The sequence below is a fragment of the Cygnus atratus genome, chromosome 7 (assembly GCF_013377495.2).
Source record: "Cygnus atratus isolate AKBS03 ecotype Queensland, Australia chromosome 7, CAtr_DNAZoo_HiC_assembly, whole genome shotgun sequence".
In the NCBI taxonomy this organism is placed as follows: Eukaryota; Metazoa; Chordata; class Aves; order Anseriformes; family Anatidae; genus Cygnus; species Cygnus atratus.
This window is the reverse complement of record NC_066368.1, coordinates 27,904,948-27,931,254: the sequence shown is the minus strand read 5'-3', so window position 1 is coordinate 27,931,254 and position 26,307 is coordinate 27,904,948. Positions and strand designations below refer to the sequence as shown.

The following is a 26,307-nucleotide window of genomic DNA, read 5'->3' as shown; positions in this document are numbered from 1 at the left end:
TTGCTTTTTGCTGTCCTCTGAAAATCCATTCATATTTGGCAAAGACACGTGGCTTCCAGGGAAAGAAAATGCAGTTTGTAAATGCAGGGGACTTCTTATATTTTTTTCATGGCTAAGTTCCCCAAATAATCCATTTTACAAATTATGCTCTAGCCCAGGGCTGAGATGAATTTCCTTATAGTTACTGTTCTCAGCTGGTGCAAGTTCCAAGAGCAAACATTTCAACTAACAATAAAATGCTAATGTCTTCTATATTAATGACCATTTCCTTTTCCTTCCCTACAATGTACCCAAGCAGCCTGGAGAAGTAAGCTAATTTGATCATAATAGCAACAATAGCATGGAACGGAAAGAATGGATTTAGACAACGAGGGTAGTGGAAATTCATTTAAGGCTGGTAAAAGAGAGAGGAAAACAGAGATTTAGAAACTCCAGGCTTTTCTTGACTGGGTGGTTGAGGAGAAACAGTTTGAGAGCCAAGGGATCTTTGTTGCCTGTATAAATATTCCTTGCACAGAAAGTGAAACACGATAGGGACTGAAACCAGCTGAGGACCCAGGATGGAACTACTTGTGTGATTTGGTCTACATTCTACACTTTGAACATAAAGTGCTCCTTACCTCACAGATGTAGTGTGAGAGCCATCCTGAGACAGGCAGTTGGGCCTGAAAATCAGTTGTACAAAGGAAAGAAAATTTGGACTAGCTGGAGAGAGGACCTGGGCCTGAATATTGTCACTTCTCGTGATCTTGTTATCTTTACTTCCCCACTAACTGTGTTATTTCTGGTTTTGTTACTCTTTCTCATTTCCCATGGATTCTCTTCTATTTCCCCCCACGTTCTCTGTATTTCTTTTTTATTTCTTTTTTTTTTTTTTTTCCTATTATGGTTATTTATATTGTGCTGCCTCTGTTACTGAAAACTGAGGTGAAATTTTCAGGGTTTTGATTGCTGTACAACTAAAGGGCAAAACTATAAAGACCAGAATCTTGGAAGTTTTTAAATTTGTTTTCTGTACAAAGAACCAAGAAGCAGATCAGTAGAGAATTAAAGCAATAAGGAAAATAAATCTATTTCACCACTGGTGGATATTTCCCCATTTTCTTCTCTAGATTTTTAGACTTAAAAAGAACAAGTAAATTGTGTTTGTAACTTTTTTTTTTTAAACTCCACCATGGTTCTAGTGATAGCACACAGTGCACACAAATCAGAAAGATGGATCCTTTCTTTTTAAATGCAAGGTTTAGCAAGCATTGATATATTTTCAGATTTTTGTCAAGACAGTATACAAAAGGAATTTAAATTTTTAGTTCAAAACTGTTTTGGCATTTGGTTTTGCTTTCAAAGTTAAAACTGTAAAGTCATTATTTATTTTGGGGGGTGCAAACGATTATGCAAGCAGAATATTAAGCATATTCAAGTTTAATCAATTATGACTAAGTACTTAAAAATTGCTTGCCATTTTTAAAATCTGTTCATGTATTTCTGATTTATCTTGCAAGGGACATGGTCAGAAGAACAGTCTATTTACAATACATAAGCAATAGTAAATTCATTTTAAGGATAATCATACTATGCATCTAGCATTTATATGCTATTCTGCCTGTGGCTATGTCTGCATACATAAAAGACCAACCTGTAGTGTCTTAAACATCCATTATTGTGGTCCTTGCATTATTAGGGCTCATGAGTGATTTTATGATGGAATTTTAATGCATATTTTATTGGTAAGAATAATGGCAACAGACAAAAGTGTTTGGCCACTGTTGCTTTTTAAGTTTCCATGTGACTCATAATATAACTGTTTCCGCTTCTAGAAGTCTTATAATTAAAATGCCCTAAAAAAAGGGGGGGGGGACACCACCCCTATTATGTTTATATTTACTTTTTGTTCTTTGGAATTAATTGCAGACAAACATATGACCTTAGGAGATAACATAAAGGAACTTGGAAAAGCAATGGCTGGAATAGGAGAAACTGATTCGGAAAGAAGTGGTGACATGGATGTCTTCAGCATTGAGCAAGCCAAAGCAATCATTGATTACTTGAATATCAGGTACTACCCTAGGATACATGATGTCTTATTCAAATAATTTAATGTGGTAGGAAATCTGCTGATAAAATAAGTTAAAATTGTTTAATTGGGTATGTACTTACTATGCCAACATGCTACGTATATCAAACTTGAAAAAGTAAAAAGAGAATACTCAAGCAGTGGTAAAGATCTGACCTCAGATGTCAAAGCCTGGAAAAATCAGAATTTAGATGGGAAGTTTATCTTGACATAAGATTATTCTGAAAAGATTCTATCTGGGTTTTGGTTTGGGTGATTTAAAGGAAAGAGGAGAGAGGTGTATACAGAATACTCTTGTTTTGCTTTTAAAGCTTTCTAATTCTATATTCAGTTGAACAAAATCCTAAGTCTCATTTGTAACTTTCAGTATTTGTGTGACCTTGTCAGCTGTAGTGGACTTCTTAAGTGGTTTAAAGTTCTGTACTTTACAGAATTAAGGCTATGGTAAATAAGTATGAGTCATAAAAATGTTGCATTTGTAAGTTAGCATAAGTTCAGCATTTGCATGAAGAGGTTTCCTGACAGGTCTCAGCTTTTAAACAGACACAGAAAGAGATACAAACAGCAGTAATTCAGTTATGTATCTTGGAAAAAAAATGAAGTGTCAGTAGCTAATCACTCCTCTCCATATAAAGTCTTAGTAACATATACAGACCTTTCTTCATTGAAGTGCCATAGTTAGGACAGCAGCCTATACTCTTACACCACTGCTTCCAGTACCTGATGGATGAATGGTTCCTTAAGTTCTTGTATTGCCAGAATGGGCAAGAAAAGATGGAAAATGGAAAAGGAATGATTGTAATATATGTTTATACACTATAGTATATCTTCAGCCATTGAGTCCATTTCATGACCTCAATGGTAGTGCTAGGGAGAGAGATTTTGTGGTGGATGGTCATAAAAAGTGAGTAAGTCCATCACTGATCTGTATGTAGAATTGTTGGGAATTTTCTGACTCTTCTTTTGCTAGAAGAATTTTAACATGGCAAAGAGTTTTTTTTAAGAGTGTTTTTTGAATGCATTAAAGTTTTTATTGAAAACAGACAAAAAATACAAGGATGGCTGACAGTCTCCTGGTTTAGGGCACTGATAGATTCTTACTGGGGATGTAAACCCATCACAGGTGATTTCTCTTACAGTTGAGTTGTAAGATTTGGCTTTCTCCTGCTCTGTGTTTTTTGTTGATGATGATGATGATGTTGGTTTGGTTTGGTTTGGTTCTGTTTCACGGAAAATAAAAAGAACTTCAGGTTCTTCCCATATGAAATGAGAACATCTCTTTATACCTCAAATTTCTGTAGTCAAGGCAAACCAATGTCCTGCCAAGTACTCCCCTAAACTAAAAGGAAGCTTGGCATTTAAAATGTCTCACTCAACTTCTACTTCTCTTTTCCTGTCTGTGCCTTTTGTATATTTATTTGGAACGAATGTTTTTTCCAAGTAGGATCTCTGTAGCTCTTGTGTGAACTATCCATTGAAAGAGATCTTGTCCATGAAGTAAGTCCTTCACAGTGTCAAGAATTTCATCCAAGAGATTAGATGCTCCATCCTATTACCACTGAACCATTAACTCAGCAGGAATACAATCATGCCTCAACACAGCAGTGGTGTTCTGGCTGCCAGACGTGTAGTTCTATTTTCATACCGGTCAACTTACTAGAAGTACATACTGATGCAAGATCATGGATATATACATGTACATATATATATGCACATATATATGACAAAATGTGTCATGTGTATCCACTTTATACAATCCATTATTTCATTCACGTGAATATTTTTTTCTAAATCGGAACTGAATCAGCATACTTTTTATGTGGTTGTATTCCGAACTTTATGAACTCAGGAACAGGCTGAGTTTTATTACAACTCAAATTTATGTATTAGATCAACATTTTTTCTTGTTCTTCACTTTTTTTTTGTTTAATTTTAAATGATAGACCTATAGCTTTATTTTTTTTTTTCTATTCGAGATAGTATGACATGTTTTAGTTCAGATCACATTTTTATGGGTGAGCTATAAACCCATGGGATTCATAATGGAAATGGGGACAAATGCTCAACTACATTGGCACAAGCTGTATAACAGCTATAATGATACCTTCAGGTTTGGTGGAAGTTGACAGTTATCGTCTTTTTATCCTGTCTCCTGCAGCAAACACATATCAACATAGCTCTTGACATTTTCTTTCAGGAAGCAGTGGAGTTAGGAAAATATGTCATTGTTAATCACCTTCATATTTTCATATGACATCATAAGAGGTTTTATTCTGAAAAATCTTACTTGCATGAGAAAAATTATTTTTATGTAATTGCTAAATACATTGGCACAGGCTCTTAATTGTTCACAACAAGCATTTTATATAATGCATGGTGGAAGAAAACTATACCAGTTTTAAAATAAGTACTGATGCTGTATAATCTACATGAATTGATTTAAAGAGCATTTAATAGACGAATTCTTTCATTGATATAGGATTAAGGGTGACAGGTCAAACAGAGTTCTGTTTGAAAAATAAAAATAAATTCAGAAATGCCAAAAGTAATGACTTATATTTTTGGAAATACTGTAAATTATCTCTACATGGAACACAGTCTGTAAAGAATATCATAACATATTTAGAAGATCTAAGGGAAATAACTAATTTTCAGCTTCTCTCAATCTGGCTCCTTTCCAAGGCATTGGAATAAAGAAAAGAAAGAAGTTTGAAATGTTAGGTTCTGTCAATACAGTTTGAAAGATATGTATCTAATTTCTTGTATGTCTGCGATGCTCATAAAATATTTTTTATTCAAATAATCCGTGTTAGAATATTACCAAAAATAGGTCTGTGTGTGTGTGTGAGAGAGGACACGTATTTTCATGAATTTGTCTGAGTCATTTCCACGTAAGTTCTGAAGTCAGTTTAAACATAGTTCATAAACAAATTCCTATTTTTCCACTGAAACATGGCAGGAATTCTTTGGTGAAACATTGCAGTAAATAGATAATTAAGATGCTACAATATTTGCCATTTCATTTATAGTACATATGTGCTTTGGGTGTGGGGGAATGGAACTTACAGTTTATGGTAGCCAAATTTCTTATGCAAGTAATCAAATTTGTTTTTTAACAAATGGTAATTGGCTGAATTAAATGTGCCATATAAAAGTTTTATTCTATAGTTACTTGCAGAGCCAAATGTTCAATAAGGCTGCTATACTACTTCTCACAAAACTAGGAAATGCATCTGTACATATGTGCAAAACTGTCTGCAGCCATTTGGGTACAAATGTATTTGAAAGAGTCACAGGTGCGTTTGACTAATTGTGCTGGAAAATGTATTATTGTCATGTAAGAGAGGCTGGCAGTACTGCCTTTGTGTTCTTCTAATTCTGAGCTGCTCTCTAAGGCTGGAAGAATCTCTGCTGTATGTTAGCTGCCACTTCAGCACCACTTTCATGAGAGCAAATTGTCCCTGGTCTGCAGTATTTCGTGGAATCTCAGTGGTACTGTGGCAGTGGCCAGCGGTGCTGTGTAAATGAAGGTGATTTGGAGAAGGATGTTCAGCTAAAATGGTGGGTACTGAACACAGACTCCCACCGTTGGCTTCCTCATTAACTGTCATAGCCAAGATTGTATTTCAGACACCTACATCCCAGTGCATCAACTTCTCTCTTTGCACATGGCTTGCTGGTTAGCCCTACTGTTGGCTACACGGGGTGCATGCCCGTGGTGGGACAGAAGAGTCCCAGCAGCGTGGGGCAGCCAGCTGGGGTGGCAGCTGTGGGGGGCTGGCTCCCTGAGAGTCTTGGGGGACACCATGTGTCAAAGAGCAACCCATGATGCATTGTGTGGCGGCGTATGGTACTGTAAACACATTTTCAATGTGAAAGCATACATTTCTATAGTATGTTTCTGAAGAATCTCACCTAAAAAAGTATGTTTAATTACTTTGAAGTTAAAAAATGCTGCAAAACAATTATCTCTGGCTTTAAGATGTTAGGCTTGCTCTTCCACCACCCCTTCCACTGTTGAAATATTCTTGACCAGGATTCTGTGATAACTTTTTAAACTACTTGCATTATCATTAAAGTACTGCAGGAGAGAAGTCTTACTCTGAAGTCCGTATCTTTCTAATATGTACCATGCCTGTCATGATATTGACTTTGTTCTTCTGAAAGGAAAAACAAAAAATAGGAAAACTCAAAAATATTGTATATGAGCTCTGCTTGGTTCCTAAGAAAGCATCATACTTGATACTCCAAGTAAAAACTGAAATTCATGTGTACTTCTGAGCTAGCCAGGGTATTCCAGGCACTCTATTCAAGAGACACTTGGCAAAACAGGAAGAAGCTTCTCTAAAAGTAATCAAATTAAAACATAAGCTTAAAAATGTTGGCATACATCTTCTGACAGGGGACTGTCAGTGTCCATATGTGCTGTCTCTGTACTGGCAGTTGCCTTACAGACCAAAGGATGTAGAAGCACACCTTTTGAGAGGTGGCTTTGAAGGCAACATTATTAATTTCTTAATCTCCTGGCTCAGAAACAGTGGAAGGCTTAGATATGTAAGTATAGCATTAGCATGACATCCAGTACGTAGTAGCAGTGTCCTTAGCTTTAAGTAGATAACTGCATACATTGTTCTAACAGTTACTTCCATAGACCATAGAGAAATTCATGTTGGAAAGGGCATGTGGAGGCCATGTAGTCCAAACCCTACTCAAAGCAGGCTTCAGTATTCTAGTTGTGGTCTTAGAAATACTGAACAGAGGCACCACCATCCTGGTTCGTGGCTCTAATAGAGTAGTGGGGGGAAAGGATAGGAACTGGTTACAGATGTTCCTTGCAAATATTGCCGTATCTTTCATGGGTATGTCAGACAGGAGTGTGGTAAAGTTAGAATCATTCTTCGACCTGAACTTGATATGAAATCACAGAAATGTGTTTTAAATCCTGTCAGAATGACATGACAGAAGCCAGAAGTTCTGTGTCATGATTTTAAGAGGAAAAAGTAATTGTAACAGATGAACTGTGACAAACCAAGCCTTTGATTAAACAAATGTGATATCATTGATCATTAAGAAAACAACGAAAATTATTTAAAACATGAAATGGAAATCCACATATGTTTTAAGGGAAAATAAGTTTACTACTTTGTTACTTTTGGTGTAATGCACAAAACTCCAGTGTGTCAATCTAGTTTTCTAGTTTTTCTTTAAGGAAATAGTGCGCTGATTTTGAAACATGACCTTGAGAGGCTAAATGCTTCCATTCTTTATTGGTTTTGTGTTCCAACATCAAACTTGATCGCTGGAATAAGCGGCCCATCCCAAATCTGCTAGTTCATTTGGCTTTGTTTCCTTCTTGTCCACTACTGCTGATATTAAAGACATAAGTATCCTGGTGATACGCGTTTCAGGAATTACTTTTTTTCAGAGGAGAACTTAGTCTTCTTGGAGTTCGATTCCATAAGAACAAAGCAGTTCTATTCTTAATTATCATACTGGATTTTCTACAGCCATCTAACAGTACGTCCTGTAAATTAAATACCCTGTGTATCGTAGCTGAAGTTAAACAACCATCTGCTGAAGTTAAACAGCCATTTCTCCCTAACATTCGGAGTATTACCCATCTGGAGAGTAACTCTCACTATAACAATTTTTTTTTTTTTTAAAGTGTTACCTTTCTAGAGATCTACAGCTGTACTAGCGGTATTTTTCTCTTGTTTTCCAGTTTACTTAAACCCTATAAATTGTATGAACATCTCTTCCACAGTCCTAGAGAAGAACTTGTGATAAGTAATAAGGTAAGTCATTTATATAGATGGAACTCATTATGTAGAGTTATTTAATGAATGCACTATGACATATGTTTTTTATTGCTCAAAGCAATTTTATGTCAACATTACTTCATTACTAAAGTAAAATGGCTGATTAAAGAATACAAGTTAGATGTTTCGATCCTCAAATTCAAAATTAATTTTGGATTTCAAAAAAATGTAAATGCAATTGTTGGCTAAAATGTGTTAAATCAGAAATACTTTTGTTTATGTATTTATAAGTTGGTGCATGTCATTTGAATTAGCAATGCATGAGTCTGTTTTAAAATCAGCAATCAAAATCAGAAAAGTTTGTGTACCAAGCAAGAGTCTGACCGCAGTGCTGATATTTATGTATGCACAGTTTTTTTTTCCATTGTAGTCACCAACAGTTAATTATACTGATTGTAGAGAAACAAGCTAGCTAGAAATCCAGCATTTTGAAGGCACTCTTACAGTCAAGCTAATTCACTGTTATTAAACTTTGTGTTCTAACTTATACCTGAAAAAATACATAGTGTTGACTCAGGAGGTGACCTTTAATCAAACAGCCAAATTAAGTTAATCAAACATACCTTCCTTTTGTTTGATGGTGCATTTTGAAGATATATGTTACAATACATTGAAAAGAATTTACATTTATAATGTAGGAGACAACTGGTTACTCTGAGAGGCACGGTAGTAGAATTTCTCTTATGGCATGTATTTTATCTTATCAGCACACAGGGAAGTTAAAAGTTATTAATGCATTGGAAAAAAAATCTTTTCCACATTAAGCTGGTGGTTTTGGGTCTGTAAATGATGTGGTATAATTTCCTCCCATGTTGCTTTTAAATAACTGTTTTACTCAAGAAGGACTTTTCTCGCCATGGATGCAAATATTTGGAGATTATTTTGAGGTTGTTTGTAAGGTGGGTTAAAATTCCAGCTATGCTGGAATCAATGACAAAATTAATTACATAAGTCAAGAAGGACTTCAGCATCACACTGTTGTTGTGGTTTTCATATTAGCTAATGAGATCGGTGGTTGGCTAGAGCTTTCTAATTGGTAAAATTATTTTTAATGAGGCTTTAATTAAATAATTTCTTGTGTAAATTTGGTTAATATATCAGTTGCAGATTAGCTTAAAATAAATGTCTTTCTGTTTTCTTGAAACCTATTTCTGGATGTCTAAGATCAGCGTAAAATGCTACAGTTTCACAGCCAAGGAAAAGCAGCTGCTCTGCATTGTTTGTGTGCTAGGGAGTACCACCTGTACCATCTACCTCCACTAGGGAATGGCAGAAACGTATTTCTGTGAATGACTTTGGTGTTAATCCATCAAAGGAACAAGTGCGATTTACAATAAAACTGTCATAAAAACCTTCATGATAATTTTTAGCTGCAACTCTCTTACAGACATTTCTTACCTATGCGCCAGTTTGGTTTAATTCATCTGTTTTGTATTCTAAGTCCCATGGCAGAGACTCCAACCACATTTGTCCACCCACAGTGTAATACCCGAGAAGATCAATACTTATATTCGTGCAGAGTTTATTTTGGTAGGGTGATATATTGTTCTTCAATAAGTTAGTTTAACACTTTGAAACTATACATACAAATTTATGGCATTCTCTGCGTTTGCTTGATGTGTAAACAAGCACACTTCTACATGGGTGCTTGATGTGTGGTGAGAGGTGAGCCCAGCACAGACGTCAAGTTCTCTAGCTTACAGCTTTGTTATATTTAGAAATGCTTATCCGTAAAGGAGAGCATTACCCTTCTGTGTTTGCAGTCCCTTAGATGAGCAGGTCAAACCCTGAAAAGCTAAAGGGGCAGATGTGGTTCAATGTGTATGCCTATGGCAGGAGCATGCCTGGAGTCACATGCCCTGCAGTGCATGTGCTCAGAGAGCAGAAGGGGACTGGAGATCATCTGGGAAATCTATGCACTAAAAGCAGATGATAAATCTATGATGAAAGGTTGACTGTTTTTTCGCTGTGTAGATTACTGTCTTTAAAATAAATAAATAATAAAAAATAAAGCCACTGTAGATACACCGTGGCCAACAGCTAGATGCGATCCTTACTCCCAAGCACACTGTTGCTATTGTCTAAGAAGTTTTCTATTAGCTTCGTTGATGAAAGTTGTTCTTTTGGAATGAGAGACTGTAAAATGTAATGACCAGGTTTGCCCAAATAAGAAGAACCATGGCATTCTAAGAGCTTAATCACAGTATTATCTTATTTTGCAAATAAAGACTTTTGGACAAATCAATGAAATTATTTGCTTTAACTGAAATGGCTTGCTTTAGCTCACTGAGTAAATTTGTGCTTCACGTGTGCTGAAGGTATCACCTACTGAACAAAAGTCCAGCAGCCTCTTCTTTAGCAGAGATTCAGCTGCGACAAATAAAAGCAATAGTTACTGCTGTATTGGATATCCTTTTAGAGAAGCCATGGTATGTGTTTTCCAGATAAAACTTATAGCAATGGATTATACACCCATTGAATTTTACTTTTTCTCTAGTGAGGGCAATTATACAGCATTCTCAATCAGATTTCCTTTTTGATCTTTCAGTGCATTTATTTCCAAATGACCCTGTCATTTCCTGTGTAAAATACAATCAGACAAGAAAAGGGAAATGACTCAAAACTAAGTTAGATTATGCATACAATATCTGCATGCCACTTAACAAAATCTAAGTTACTTAAATATAGCACATAATTAGTGGAGCTTCACAATCTGATTAATATTCTGAATTTTAATGCAGCTAGCATGATAGAAAAAACTTTGTAAAATATAGACAGTATTTAAGTATTTAAAAAAAAAAAAAGGAACAAACGACTGGCTAATTTAAATGTATTTTTGCGTCAGCTAAAGCCTTTAAATCAAACTGCCTGAGGTGATCATATTGCCTAGGAAAAAAAAAAAGGTTAACGCTGAAAGACATGAATGCTTGGTTAGATGATAAAACACACATCGTAAATCTAACCTAGTTTGGCAGTCTTTAAAATTTAAAACTTACCTTTCCAGCTATCAAATCCTTTACTTCTCCTTCACTGCAGATCTACAAAGACCTATATATTACATATGTGCAAATACCTGTTAGAAAACACAGTAAGTACAAGGTACAAGGAATTACTGAGAAGTGTTAAGATTGCCAAGTAAATTCATTGCTTTTTGTTTTGTTTTGTTTGTTTGTTTTGTTACTGTTCTGAGCACTTCTCAACATCTAGAAGAACTGCAGAAGAAACAGTGCTTTATCTGGACTGTGGCCATGAACCAAAATAAAATGCATGTAGGGCTAACATACCAGAGTTCTTCAAGAATGCTGTTGTTAAAGATACTGTTTTTACCTTTTGCCCATTCTGGAGGTTTTGCCCTCTAGCTGTGGGTTAGTACACCTAGTACGCCTGCAAATTCAAAGAAAGCAAATGGAGTACACACCAAATCTTGATGTGCAGGGATTCAGTGGAGCAATTCCTATTAACACGTCAGATCTTATAAAAAAGTTTTAATTAGTTAATACAGGAATTGTGTAGAAGTTTTTATTATTTTCTATTTCTATGGTCAGCTAATTTATTTTGCTTTGATAGGATGATATATTGCAGTATTTTTTTTTTTCCAGATTTAAAAATTGTACCTTCTACTGTAGTTCATGTTTTTTGCTGCGCTGTGTTGTGTATTTTTGGATGGAATGAGGCTAATGTCTTCTGGGATTATGTCTGCTTTGAAACATTTCCTAATAAAAATAATGTGGTTGGTAAATCTAGTTTTATTCCTAGTTGCTTTAGCCAGCCTGATGGAGTAATCTGCTATTTTATGGCCCAGATGACTAGCTAAGTTTGACTTCTTGAAGTAGTAGTGTACAATGTAATTTTCTTTAGAGATGTCATAGTAGGTCAGGTTGCAATAAAAATATCAAAGATTAAGTTTAATGACAGTGCAGATTCAGTGTTATAGCAGTCACTAGATATCATCCCCTACTTAGAGTTCCAGTTTCCATTAATGCTGTCTTTCCATGAACTCCTTACTTTTTGAAACATTAAGCTTTCAGACTATGTCTGGTATTTATCCAAGTGTGGGTGGCTGTTTTTGTTTAGTCTTTTGTTGTTGTTGGTGGTGGTTTCTTGCTTTAAGTCTGAATAAAATCTCTTCTGTGTTTTGAATTTAAGAGAGTGCGTAGAAAAAGTACACTATCTGAAAGCTAATAAGCCTTTCTTGATGGCAAAAGTCCTGAAGTCTGGGACTTCACTTTGATATGTAATCCTCATTAGGTGTTGCACACTTAAATTGGTTAATCAATCATTTTTAAAACAAATTTGCTCAACAATTTTTTGAAAATTGCATTTCAAGAATGTATGAAACCAGAACATTTCTGTAAGCATATCAGTTCACACTAGAGAGACACATTCCCCAACTAATGGAGTGCATGTTTTTCAAAGTTTGAAGATTTCAAATACTTGTAATGCTTAAAAAGCACTGAATTGATTTTCTGTAGCTTTGTTTTGTAAATATCACCATGGCAAAGACAAGACTACTTTGAAGGAAATTAAGAACATAGGACTGGAAGGGACCTCTTTAATTATCAGGTCTAGTGCTGCCTTCTCATAGGCAAGCATGTATAATCCTCTTCGGAAACTTGTCAAGCTCAAGCCTAAGAAGTTAACTTTTTTGCCTCTCTTATTCCAGTTAGAAAGCTGCCCTGGAGCCTGATTTCTATAATGGTTATAAAACTTCTAATTTCCAGGCTAAGTGTATTCACAGCAAGCTTATGTGCACTTGTCCATGTGCCAATTTGTGCCAGTATTGACCTTTAGTTATTATTCCATTCCCAGTGTTTATTTTTCTAGCATATAAAGAGACAGCAATCTTATTGTCAGCCTTCATTTAGCTAAATTAGAAAAGCCCGTCTTCTCTAATCTCTGCTGTTATGATAGGCTTTTGATATATACATTCTTACATACATAGTAGCCTTTAGTCATCCTGTTGGTCGTTTTTGTAATTATTCCACTTTAAGTTAGTTTTGTTTGAACATAAGTGACTGAATGGCACAGTGTTGTTGTTGAGATAAAAGCAAGGCCCTGTACAATGACATACTGCTTTCTTTTTCTCTTTGGGAATAATCTGCATGATAGGTCCTAGAATCAGTCCACATTTCACACCTGTATCATGTAGCTGTCTTGTAGATTTGCTGTTCTGGTTCTCCTTTCTTACCTTTTTTTTTTTTTCCTGTTTGAGGTACTCTCAGTGCATTACAGATTTTTAAAAATTGTGTCCCAACAATGTCACCAAACAGTCTGTTGTTAAATACAAGAGTGAATATTCTTCAAGGTCACTCAGTCCCTTCTGTGTGATATTCTTGTCCTCTCATGCATTGATCATGTCTCTCACGTTCCTTTTGTCTAGAAAATTGGTTATCTTATTAAGTAAACTATGAAATTAGTTTGGCATCACGTATCTTTGATAAACCAATGTTGTGTTTTATGCCATTTTTCTTTAATTTCTATGTCCTTACTTATTTTTTCCTTCATAACATGGTCCTCAAGCTTTTACTACTATGAAGATCAAAACTACAGCTTCAGGAGCAGCTTCATTATTTCACAATTATGAATGTTTAAAACTAGCAAACTGGTACTTGGGCTTTTGATGTCTGAAGGAAAATTTTTGATGTCCTCTACAGAAGTGTGTAGTCCCAAAGACCTGATTACTGAAGTAAGCAGCTGGAGAGCCAGTGGTTTTTGGTGACAAAAATAACTGAGATTTGGTCCTTTGATCTTGAAGTTTGCTATGGCTATAACTAGAGGGATCGTGAAGGGCTTATGATTAGACTGAATGAAAAGTGGAGTCTATTGGGATTGTATGCATTATTACTAGAAATATTTTAAGCATATCTTGCACGTTAGAAACCTCCTTTGGTTTACAAAGACTCTTTGCTATACTCAGTTACCCATAGTGGAGATATTCTGACCTTTAACAGCTGTGTTTCGATATAGGTCGCATGCTGGTGGTTTTCTACAGCTATTTTAACGTGCCTGTCTTCAGGTAGCTGAACTGTGCTTCCCTAAAAGCCAGTGAGAGCTCTAGAGAGTTTGTGGAATTCATGGTGCTGAGTACTTTTGCAAATCTTGCTTTAGAGAATGATTGACAAAATGCTTTTTAAATTATTTGCTTAAGAAAAATCAAATACAAAACAAGCATGCCTTTTAACTCACTAACATGTAGGAAGTCATGAAAGTAAAAATTCTGGCAGGAAAAATTCAGAATAGCTGAGACTATGCATTCATTACACAGAGCACTATGCTTCTGACCCTGCCAACATTAAAACAAGTGCCTCCTTTCAAACACTTCTGAAATTTTATTTCAGTAGACCTATTCACATACAGAGTTAAACTGAGAAGTGACTGGGGTCACATTGTTCAGCAGCCTGAAGGATGAAAAGCTGAGAGCAAAAAATAATAAAAATTTTGAAGCTTATCGTCATTTTTTGTTTATCTGACAAAGCATTGTATTTTTGACTGTATTATGTTAAATAGGAGAGAGAAAAAAAAGTTGTTGATGTTGAAACATCTCGAACTGTGCAGGAATTTGGATATACACAGATGTGCTCTCTGGGTTTGTTAATTATTTAGAAAGTGACTTGATTACTCTGTGGGTGTGTATGTTAACATACGTGGTTCTGATAATAGCAGTAATGGCTTATTTATTTGCTGGAATGCAGGCCAAGTAGGAATTGTAGGCTTTGACTTAAAGGATAGACATATTAAAAGACAGCATTTCTCTGCTATTCACCAGGGTATTGTAAGATCCAGAGGACTAATTGCTCTATCGTAGGACTATAACACATTAAAAATATTTATAGATCAGAATTCTTATGTATTTAAATTTTAATGGAAGACAATGAGATTGGCAGAAATAAAGACTTGGGGAAATTTTAAAGTGATTAAGCAAAGTACCTGGGGGCAAGCTGTTAGGATATTAATTTTGTTTTACTTTTTTAATTATTCCTGAACAGCTTACTCTGTCGGTGCCCTTTGGGATTTCTTGTTGTTTTACTTGACCAGAGCATAACAAAAATAATTGGAACTGAGCAAAGTAATTCTGTTTCACAGAAGATTCTGAGACTTTTTCAGTTTGATTTCATTCCATTTTAAAACAAATAATAGCTTTTAACAGAATTGCTGTTCTTAGATGTCTCTGTTTAAACTCTCCCACTCCAAAGCAGTCTTCTTGAAGGCCATTTCAGAGTCCAAGCCCCAGGAAGCTCCATCCTGGGGCCGCACAGGGTAGTTGGCTCTGCTGGAACCAGATCCGCATGATTCTGCATCTGTGATCTGGCCTCAGCTGTCTGTAAGGCATGTTGTAGGGGAGCCAGGAATCCAGAAAGCAGAACGTGAGGTCAGCCAGCATGGCAAACTGTCGAAGGAGCTTTGTACATAAGCTGATGGGAAACCAGATAGGCTCTTGGTGGCACGGTGGTAGAAATTTGCGTACTACACCCTAATTTTGTATTTAGTTCAAAATAATAAGGTTTGTGAGTAATCTGTCAATAAATAAATAAATAAAAATTTATGTCCACTACAGAACAATAATCTTTTCTGTTAAACTTAGCCATATAATACAGCACCGATCAAGAAGTTATTCAAGAAAATACTGTTTGATATATATTTTGATAGTTTGTTTTAATTTTTTAAATTATTTTTTATTTTATTTTTTATTATTATTACTGATTGCTAACAGGTACCATTTGGGGACAGGTACCATTTGCTGGTCCAGTGTGAAGACACTGGTGACTAGTTTGTTAGAGCAATTGGCCTAATTCCAAAATTTCCTGCATCATTTTTATTAATAAGCAGGTAGAGATCCATGAACTTACATTACAGTGCCGACTATTTTTGCACCCCTACCTTTACCTGCAGGTTTTCATCATCTTGAAGATCACATTGTATTCTTAAAAGTATCTCTGGAATGGAAAAGCGATGTGGTATTTCAAGGGAATGTATCCCCATGGGTGAATATTTATGTATCAAATTCATACATCTTGTGACCTTATGTTATGAATAAAATTTTGACCTTATTCATATAAATAAATAGTACGGTATTTCCTTACTGTGATGATCTATATTCAATATACATTTTTATAATTTTTTATCCTCTCAGTTGATATTATAAGAAGACTTATTCAAAGTCTGAATAACAGATTAGTTTTGCAGTCCTTTAAAGTTCCTTTTTTTTAAATGCACCAGAAAGTTTGTATGTTTTCTAATTTCACCTTTAATTTTCTAACTTGTCATAGGATACAATATGAAGAATTTTTACTGAACTTTGAATCTGATGTATGTGAATATTTAATTCATAAAATGTTATTTTGATTTCCTGCATATAAGTTAACTTCAGGAAAATAGAGTGTTACTAATTAGAAAGCTGAGTTTTATAGGATGTCTGTTTCATATGTGAGGTAACTTTTATATTGCTACTTAGGCTTACATTTAATAAACTTTAGCTAGGAAAATTGTTTAAATTTCAAAGAAAAGATGATAAATAAAAGGAGGGCATAGAATATTAATGTGAACTCGGTCTTTATTTTTTAAAGCATTCAAAGTTAAATAGTGGTGGTCTGTTAACAATCTAGGGCTATTTGGCAAGTCTTTAAACTTACTCAATAATCAAAACATAAAAGGACAATGGAAACTTTTTACAATTAAAAAAAAAAAAAGGAGTTGAGTACAAAAACCAAACAAATTATCCTCTGCTTTTTCTTGGTAAGGAGGTGAACTTTATAGGAAGGGCAGCAAGCTCTGAGTTAGGGTTGTCTTTTCCTGTCTTTGTTATAAATTATATCTGTCTGTGAAGAATCCTCTCCAGTTACTTCGTACTTCGTGGTTACGGGGGAGTTGTGTGGGTGTATGGGGAATGGAGCTGAGAAAGACAGATTAGGGGGAGCCTTCTTTTAATTGTACTGGGTTTTGTTTCTTTGTTTTTCACTTAGGAAATGGCAATTCTTCGCATTAATCTGCCTTGCTTACTAAACATATGGATGGATAGAATTCCCAAGATCCCAGCTGTGTAAATAGAATATTAACAAAACAACCATTTTCTTCAACATTTTATTATTTGTTGCTTGTAACTTAGTAGGCTTTTGGAAGACTTCTGGCACCACTTAGGTTCACTCTAATCATTCAGAATGTTTTCATTAGGGTTCAAATGGGGAAGACATTTGGCAAAGGGATGGACTCCATCCGAAGGATAATGCTTGATTCTTTAATGGGAGGCCAAATACACTGCAATCTTATTATGAGACACCAGAAATATGAGAGGAAGCTGCCAAACGGTACTTGAGGGAGAGCCATATACCTGGGCTTAGTCCCCTCCTTGTGTCCTTCTTTCCTTGTGCCTACTGAGCATCTGAATGGATCGTGTAGGCCTTGCAGCCTGAGCAGAGGTAGCCCATGTGCAGCTGTTCAGATCAAAGAGAATGGGGCCATGACCAAGTTCCTGCACTGTTTCTTTTGTCATTTGAAACAGAATCAGGAGTCATTGGCAGGTTGTAAGTGACAGAGCCAAGTGGGAAATTTTGGCCTTTCATTCCTCTTCTGCAGTGTGGGCAAGCTCCCACCCATGGATTTTCAGTCTCTCTTGTTCCTCCGTTTTGGGAAACGGGCTCTGAACTGTAACTTTCATCAGAATTAAGTTAACCTCATGTTTTGTGAATCCCCCTCCAATCCACAGCGTTGCTTATAGAAGCTAAGACATCATGTTCTTCCAGCTATTGCACTCAGTAAAACAACATCGGACAGGTAGACCACACTCTCTTCTCAGGGCAGGCTTGAAAAGAGACAGCAGCAGGAGTCTTTAATGTGTTTTATGATTAAGACTATGAGCTGAAGTATTTTATGGTTTGGCTTCACAGTGTGCTCTTGAAAAATGTGGTAGCCAAGTAATCCTGAGTCTCCTCTTGACCGACTTAAAACAGCTGAGGAGGAACATTTAATTGTTTATACCTGATGTTCGCTTTGTAAAGAGTAAGAGTGGGCAGCATCTCTGGCTGATCTTAAGATGCTAAGGTAGTATCTCTACGAATTTTATCTCCTTTTTTATTTTTCAAACTGATTTCACCCTCAAAATTTGTCTTTGTCTCAGATTGTAAAGCTTACACCAGAGCCTGCGTAGGTTCTGCAGAGTTACACTGCAGATGATGCTGTGTCCAGGATAAAACCCAAACAAACATGGATGGACTTTTTCAGCTGAAATACATTAACATTTTTACTCTCTGCTTTTTTCTAAGAAGTGGTCCTTGTCATCTTTTTGATCCTTCTACAGGAAGGTCCAACAATATTAAAAAAACATATTGCAGAAAATAATGTTCTCTGCTGTGAAAGCAGTAAAAATTTGCAGGTATTGCATCGTAACACACGTAATACTCTACTCTCCTGATGCTAGAATTCCCGTACTTGGTAAAAGTTTTATTGCCTCTGTTCTATTCATATAACAATACACAAGGAACAATATCTTTTGCGCGGTTTCTCAGTAGTTCCTTTTGACTGTGTGTATCAAATGGGGCTTGTGAATACAGGCTAAGGCAATGCATAGATCCTAAATGATAGAGATGCATGTTTCTTTTATTGTAAGGCTGACCAAATATGGTCTCAGAGTTGCAAAAACACGTTGTGCTTGAGAAGTCTTAATTTTGGAGTGATCAAGGCTGTGGGCAAGTTTCAGATACTAGCAGGCTGAAATTTACGTCTATATCCATAGATTCACTGAATGTTGTGTGTTGTGAACGGAGATACATTGCAACCAGTCACAATGTCTGTAGACTCTGTATTACTCTTGTTTAATAACATTGAGGAATGATAGGGGTGTTCTTTAGAATTTATTATAGCTTGAATATCTGCCTAACATTCTCTCAGAGTTTTTCTTAGGATTCATTTTGTATTCATGACATCCGTTTATCATTTTCATCCCTGTCTGTTGCACATTTAGGACACTTAATGATTTTCTTTTGTTCTAAAGAAGATACTTCACCAACTTTTTGTGCTCTCCAGGATTTAAGATAAAGTTAAAGATTTATGTTTGGAGAAATGTTAAATTACCTGTAATTATCATATTTCAAATGAAGTATTTGAAGGTTTTACCCTCACTTAAGCTTGTTGCTGGAGAATTTTTAGCATTACTGTTGTCCCTCTAGGACAACAGGTTAAAAGCAACTGGTAGCTAGAGGCTGGGTTGCTGACTTTTCTTCTTTTTAAGCCCTACAAGTGGTGCACTGAGGTGTGCCCCAGTGAGATTTCTAAAAACATTGTTACATTTCTGTCCATCTTGAGAATGACCCAGTGAGTCTATTGGTAGGTGCAGGTGTGTTGGTATGTGACTCAGTACTGAACCATTCGTTTCTGTTTAATAATCAAATGTTTGAGAAATCAAGAAATTGTCAGGATGAAAGTAGGGGTGCAAATGCTACTAATTTTGCCATGATAAAGATTTTATCTTTTGTCCATCCCTGTTGCACTTGCAAATGAATTACTGAATGTAAGACTAATATCCTTCTGTTTGAAACCCTGGCACAGCAAAGCACAAGCACAATAGGAGAAGTTAAAGACAAGATTTCAGTCTTATCTCCATGCTTCCTAACTGCTGCTGGTTTGACTTCAGTTCCTACTGTTGTTATTCATACTGCTTTTATTGCAGCATATTCAATTGTCTCTCTTTGTTCTGATCAATCCTCAGTTAAATGGGTAAATAATAAAATAAAAAGGGTATATAATCAAATTACTATAAGTAATTGGTCAGCCCAAGCATTACTGGAACTTTGTAATGAGCGGAAAAACAGGGCTTTGGTATCAGTCGTAAAGGCCAAGCCTTTATATCTGACAAGGAAAACACATTGCTACATAGGCACATTTTCTGTGAATTTAAATTACAAATTATTGTGTATAATCAAAATCAGAGCAACTGAAAAACCATACAGCATGGATAGACTTTAATAATTTTGGGTACAAATGATGGATGTTAGACAAGCTTAGAAGTCTGACAGACTAGGAGAATCTTAATATGTGACAAGTGCAAGATAAAATGAAAACTTGTCTTATGGATTACTTTTTTCCCTCTCATAGTAGAGGGAACATTACACAAACTAATAAGCGGGAAAGCATATGCATTAGAATAAAATGTAAAGGTCTGTGGTAAGGGAGCTTATTTAAGAAACAGGAAAGTTTAAAGACTGTACATTAAACAGCCAACAAGACATGGTGTGTTAAATAGGGGACTGTGGGTTGCTATGGGAATGGGAATTAGACTCTAAAGTTTTTCAGTGCTGGATTGCCAGTTTAATACAGTTACCACTTTGCAGTCTATAACATGAATTGGTTCTGTTACAGTACGTGGTGGATAAATACCAATTACAAAGACAACTTGCATTCTTCCTTAGCACTTATCCGTTAATGGACTGCTGAATTTAGATGCAGAAGTAATTGCTTAATCTGGTGTCATTAACTCCAATGTATACAGAAATAGAGAATTTGGTTTTTATTTTTGTTTTCCCTTTTCTCTTTCTATCAAATGTATTTGGGGAAGAATGAGTGAAGAGTAAATAAAGGTAGCATGAATGTTAACAAACTAAACTCTGTGCTGTGAAATTTGGTTGTATAAAAAGGCCATTTTTATAGATTTGTGCCACTTAAAGAATGCTGTGTGTCAAGTCCAGGAAGATCAGTATAGCAGGGAGAATAAATAGTTTCTCAGTAAGAGTACACAGAATTTGCCCAGTGCTACAATAAACAGCAGTGGTGCAGTGAGGGTACTGCAGCTTCATTTTTACCTGGGGGTCAGATTAACTCTGACAGTTAGCTCTCTGTTAAGACCCAATTTACTTTGGCTGCATAGGGACTTCAGTGGGATGATCATATTCTATTGAACTCTATGTTCAGGGAACAGTAACTTCTACTCAACAATGACATTTTGAATTTGAAAATTAAAGAAATTGTGGAGATGGAGACTTTTGGGCAAATCCATCATGGGATACCCATGAAAAGGTTTTTCACACCTATGCTTCTTTTACTGCTGTCAAGTGTAAATTCTGAGTGTGCAATTAGGTTTCACAATCCAATTCATGTATCCTCAATCCACGGCATGCCAAGTGATTCCAGAGAACCTAGTAGGACTGTATCCAAAATAGACACTATATTACTATGGTATGTATTGGTACCAAAATTGGGCCTCAAACTGTAGGAGATTAAATGCTAAAATATTCTTGCAAAAATGCAAACATTCCATATTTACAGTTGTGTAAAATACAAACATCACAAAGCTACAGCGGTATGTATAAGTAAAACAAAAAGTGCTATATTAGTTCACCCTTATGGATGACGCCTGAGTAACAGTTCATATTCAAAACATTTTAACTAATTTTGTTCTGTAGTTTCAGTAGTAAATTAAGAAATCTACTTAGTTTTCAACAGTAAGAGAAGGTTGCTGCAGTATTTGTGCAATAAAACAGGGATTATATTTGTTAATATACTTCAGGAGCATTTACATTCTAATCACACAGGCAAAAGGAAATTTCAAGTAATGGCAAGTAAATTTAAATTACACAACAGTAAAGACTTTCATGCCTTTGAAAATATTTTAGCACTGGCTTTTTTTCCCCCTCTTCCTTTGATTATCCTTCATCATAGCAGCAGAATTCTATTGCTGTTGCCATAATTTCTGAAGCATAACTGTGCTAACATGAAATCTGTATATATAGGTACATTTGCCAACTTCTTTTAATTTTTTCATTTGCCTTCTACTTCCTGTATTGGGAGGGGCTGCTGATCAGTACACTGGCTGAAGGAAAATGCAGAATCATTGTAGGAGAGAACAGAGACATGCAGGCAACTTTTGCAGAAAAAAAGTAAGCTTTTGACTGTAGTTTCAGAGTAAAGAAAATTAGATTTCCATCTCATAAAACCTGCCTTCTGGACTTCTGGGATCCCTTGGTAAACTAGCCAGCATTTGTTGGCCTTGTGCTTTCAGGAGTGTCACAAGCAGTGTGTAAGAGGGTATTTTTATGCTGTATAAACTTGCCAGCTTTGAACCCATTGAACATTATTCTGGGTCTGGCCTTACCAGCTATGTATGTCTTGTAATCTGATTCATACAGCTTGGCTCCTCCTGCAAGCTGGGTCTTGGCTGAGATAGAAAACAGCTATGTAAGGTGCTTAATGACCATGGAAGGGAAGAAGATTTTGTCCAAGGAAGCATTTTCCTACCCTTCTCCAGCTTGATGCCATCCTGTCATGAGCTTTCCACCTCTTTAGCAGCGCTTGCTTATTGTAAAACTGAGAAGGGGGAACGAAGTGTCAGTGTGACCAGAATAGAATTCCTGGATTTTTTTTCTATTGCTGCATTTAACCTCTGTTCTTTTAATCATATGCACAGCAGGAGAAAGGGGATGTGCTTTAACAACTTGTCAAGTATTAAGCAGTGCAGATTGTTAGCTAGAAATCATGCTATCAGTTGGAAGTAAACAATAAGGCCACATATATTTAATTTTTAATAAATTTTGAGTTATGCTGTTCCTTTAATTACATTAATCAGGCAGGCTCCAACACTGCAAGCCTTAGGGCTTGAAGTGCAATTTCAATGCGTTGTAATAAATTTGCCGAACTTTGGAAATAGATGAAATGGCTTAATATTAAACATTTGCTTGATTTAAATTTTACTAACCCATGCACTTTATAATTCTTTTTTTTTTTTTTTTCAGGGCAATGTATTGCCACAGCAGAACAATCATAATAGTAATTGTGAGTAAGCGTTCCTTTTGCACACAGGTTTTGCTTATAAACTAGACAAATAAGGGGCCTGGAGTATTAAAGGAATGCTAAAGATCTACAGAGCCTTTCAATTCAAGGTCATTGGTTCAAGCACACATCATTAAAGACAGAAAGTTAGCATCTGACTGCTGCTTCATAATATACATGAAGTGAGTTTGTCAGTTAAGACAAGGAAAGGATACAACTGTTTTAATAACATGAAAAGAGGTGTAGGACTAATACAGAGGTCCAAAAAGAGAGAAGGAATTGGGAGAAGTCCAATTCACCAGGCTGCCATCTTCCCCTATGGAAGCTCTTGTGGACTGTATTTATTCTTTGGTCTGGAAAAGTCAGAAAGGTTATAGCCGCCCTACTTGGTCTTATTTGATTTCATAAGCTTAATTGAGTTGAGCTAGGTTAATACTGGGTTGGGAAGGATCCAAGGAAAATTCAGGTCAAAAATGGTTTGATGGTGGAGTAACCAATGAACCTGGTTTGATGCTGCTAGGGCACTGCACAACAGGCTCTTTGAAAGAAGATGTAAAATTGATATCCTGATCACATATCATTACCTCAAGCATAAAAATCACAAAACAGAAAACCGTGAGGCATGGTGTCCTCCTGACTACCCTCCAAGTGAGTAATTACAGCCTGCCAATGTTAATGCCTCAGTAAATTTAATCAAATGAGGTATCCTCTCGTTTGATCAGTTGTATGGAGTTATTGTTCTTTAAGGCTTCTTTTAAAGAAGTGGTTGCTTTTCAGTAATGTGATCCCTTTACATGAAACCTCTAAGGAGATTAGGCATGAGCAAAAGAAGGAATGTGTGTAACATGGCAGTGATTTTTATTAGCCATTTCATATTTACTTGTCAAAATGAAGTTACTTCTGCATTGCAAAAGGTGAATTATTTTTCACTTTTGTTCTGTCAACAATTGAGATTTTAAAGGGTACTGTTCCACAGCTGCCTTTTCTCTTCCTTTGGTCCTGTTGTTGTTTGTTTGTTTAGTTTGGAGTCTTGGCTGAGATTGGGATGACTTTATTCAATGTATGTGGATTTTAGTGAAATAAATTATTTCAACCATTATAAAAGAGCCCTGTGACTCCTTGTCCTTTCCATAGTGGCTTTAGTTATGAACATAGAGAAAGGCCAAAATATATGCATTTTACAGCATTACATGAGAAGTTATTTTATTAATAAGCTCTCCTAAAATCATTTTACCAATGAGAAAGGAGAAAGAGGGAAAAAAAAAAAACCTACTTCTCAGCAAGGGGGAGATGCAAAGGGGTTTGTGAATAACATACAGAGATAAGCAACCCTGTTTTGGGTTGGTTTGTTTCTTTTGCCCTTTAGCCTTGTTTCTTAAAGCTTGTTACTTAAAAGCTTTTTACTTAAAGCTTTTGTTACTTAAAGCTTTTATACCTTTAGAAGAGGTTTTAGTCAGTTTTTTAAATGGTTTTAATATATATATACATTGAAAATAGTCATGTTTTATTTTTAACGTGGGCTTTTCTTTTTATTCTCAACACTTGTTTCTACTGGAGTAGAAAGCATTTTTTGAAGTACTCTTACCTGTCTGAGCCACTGAATTAGTCTAATGTAGTAATAGCTAATTTGTAGGTGGTTTCACTGAATTCTAATTGGGAAGTGCCACAAGATTTGGTAATAGAATTTTATGAATGAAATTATGTTATAAATAAGTAGATGAAACTCAGTGAAAGGAGTTCTGGAACTTGCCTGAATTTTTGTTGCAGTAACCTTAGCGCATGTTTGTTTCTGTGAAAAAAGTGGAGTTCAAAGTATTTCATTGAACAGGCTTACAAGCCTTTTTGAGTTAATATGGTAAAAGCTTATTTATAAAAAATACATCGCAAGCTCTTGATATTCACACATTTCAAAAATATTCTTTCTTTTCATGAAAGACTCCTCCTAAATTCATATCATAACTTTCTTTGGCAATAACAGTTTAAGAGATACTCAGGGTCAAAAAAAGGAAGGAATCAGAGGTCAAAAATAATACATTTTTGCAGTAGTCCAGGGGGAAATATACATAGTATATGTCTGCTCTTTCTGAAATAAGTCATCGTAATTAATTCCTTACTTTGCACCTTGAGTTTTTCTCCTCCAAATTTGAATCTAAAACACTTTTGATGTAGAAAACAATTAGGTTTTTGAAACTGTTTTCATTTCTATAATTAAATGACACAGGACTTGAAGTAATTTTGAAAATACTCTTCTGTTGCAAGTTAATGGTAAGCTACAATATTTGGCTGGAGGATTTTTAGTGTTCGAAAGAAAAAAATGGATCCAACAAAACTTCAAAATTTCGAAATATTAGTGTATCAGCTTTATTGGAAAGAACTGAAATTGTTCAAATGACCTCAGTAAAACAATTTGGACTACAATTCCCGGAATGCTCATGAAGCTGATATGCCTACATGTTCTTAAAAAGTCATAATCCATCATTCTGATGCTAGATCGATGGATTATGACTTTCTGATGTCAGATCTGTGAATTAAGGCTTTTTTGAGTACAGCCTGCTATCCAGTTATTGCCCCTATTCATATATTATAAATCATTATTCTTTCACCAGGTAGTCAGCAGTTTCTATTTCCTAGCATTTCAGAGCCGCCTTTTTTTTAGCCATTGTTGCACTCCCATTTAGCAATCAAAAATTGAGAGTGCTGACCTGAAAAATAAAGCTTCTATCACAGCAAATTGTTGAGGCAACAACATTCATTTCTAATTCTTGTAGTTTTTGTTGAAATAAAGGAAATTAGAATAGATTGAAACAAATCTCATCCCCTTCCTGCACAAACAAGCAATGTAATAAATTAGCACAAAAGTTGTTGGTGTGTATTGACTTCATTTTTAAGCGTTCATGACTGAGTTTCTCACAAAATGGTGCTTTTTTTTCTGATAAGATTTTTTTTTGTGTGAAAACAGGTAGGCTTCTGATTTAAAGCTGAAATTTGCCAGCATGATTCCTTAAGTGATTGTGTCTATTAGGCACTGTTAAACTGAAGTTCCTTTGAATGAATTGTTTATAGAATAATAAACTTGCTTTTAACGCAATAGAGAATGTGATAAAAGTAGAAAATGCTTTACTGTAACCAGTTTAGGTATGTCAAATCAAAATGCATCTTAAAAAAAACAACACACAACTTTTATTAAAAGATATTCAGAAAAAGAAGAGCTATTTTAGGACCTATCAAGCACCCAGAGAAAGTCATTAAATGAAATGTAATCATGCTGTGGTGGAGAGTTATCTCAAAAGATTTCTCCAGCTAAGGGAATTTAGGTTTAGCCCATATGTGGATGGAAAAAATCAATAGTATGATCTTGTTGTTTTTTATTTCATTTTGCTCTACTGATAGTTCTTCATTAGGATGCAATTTTTGTGCTAGATGGCTGTGCATAAATATGCCCAGTCAGTACATTGCTACCTGGATTGTTGTCAAAAAGGATGGTAATCAATGAAAGGGCGGGTGGTATAATGAAAATGGTAGAATTAGTCTTTTAATAACTACTTGTTCTAGTCCTCTGTTCATCACATGGGAGCTGTCACAGCACTGTCTTGTGCCTCAGTTTCACCTTTATTTGAATGGTCACGTGGATTCTGAAATCTGTGGTGCAAGGTTGATTTTTGT

The 26,307-nt window shown here is 35.6% G+C and overlaps 1 protein-coding gene across 4 annotated transcripts in view; it reads left to right on the top strand.

Moving 5' to 3' along the window:
• Window positions 1–26,307, top strand: part of CABCOCO1 (ciliary associated calcium binding coiled-coil 1) — a 70,008-nt gene that overhangs the window by 26,218 nt on the left and 17,483 nt on the right. For all 4 annotated transcript variants that reach the window (XM_035544520.2, XM_035544527.2, XM_050712106.1 and 1 more), the window contains 2 exons: window positions 1,912–2,056; window positions 7,797–7,869. In XM_035544520.2, the coding sequence (XP_035400413.1) occupies window positions 1,912–2,056; window positions 7,797–7,869 (218 nt within the window). The remainder of the gene's footprint in view (window positions 1–1,911; window positions 2,057–7,796; window positions 7,870–26,307) is intronic.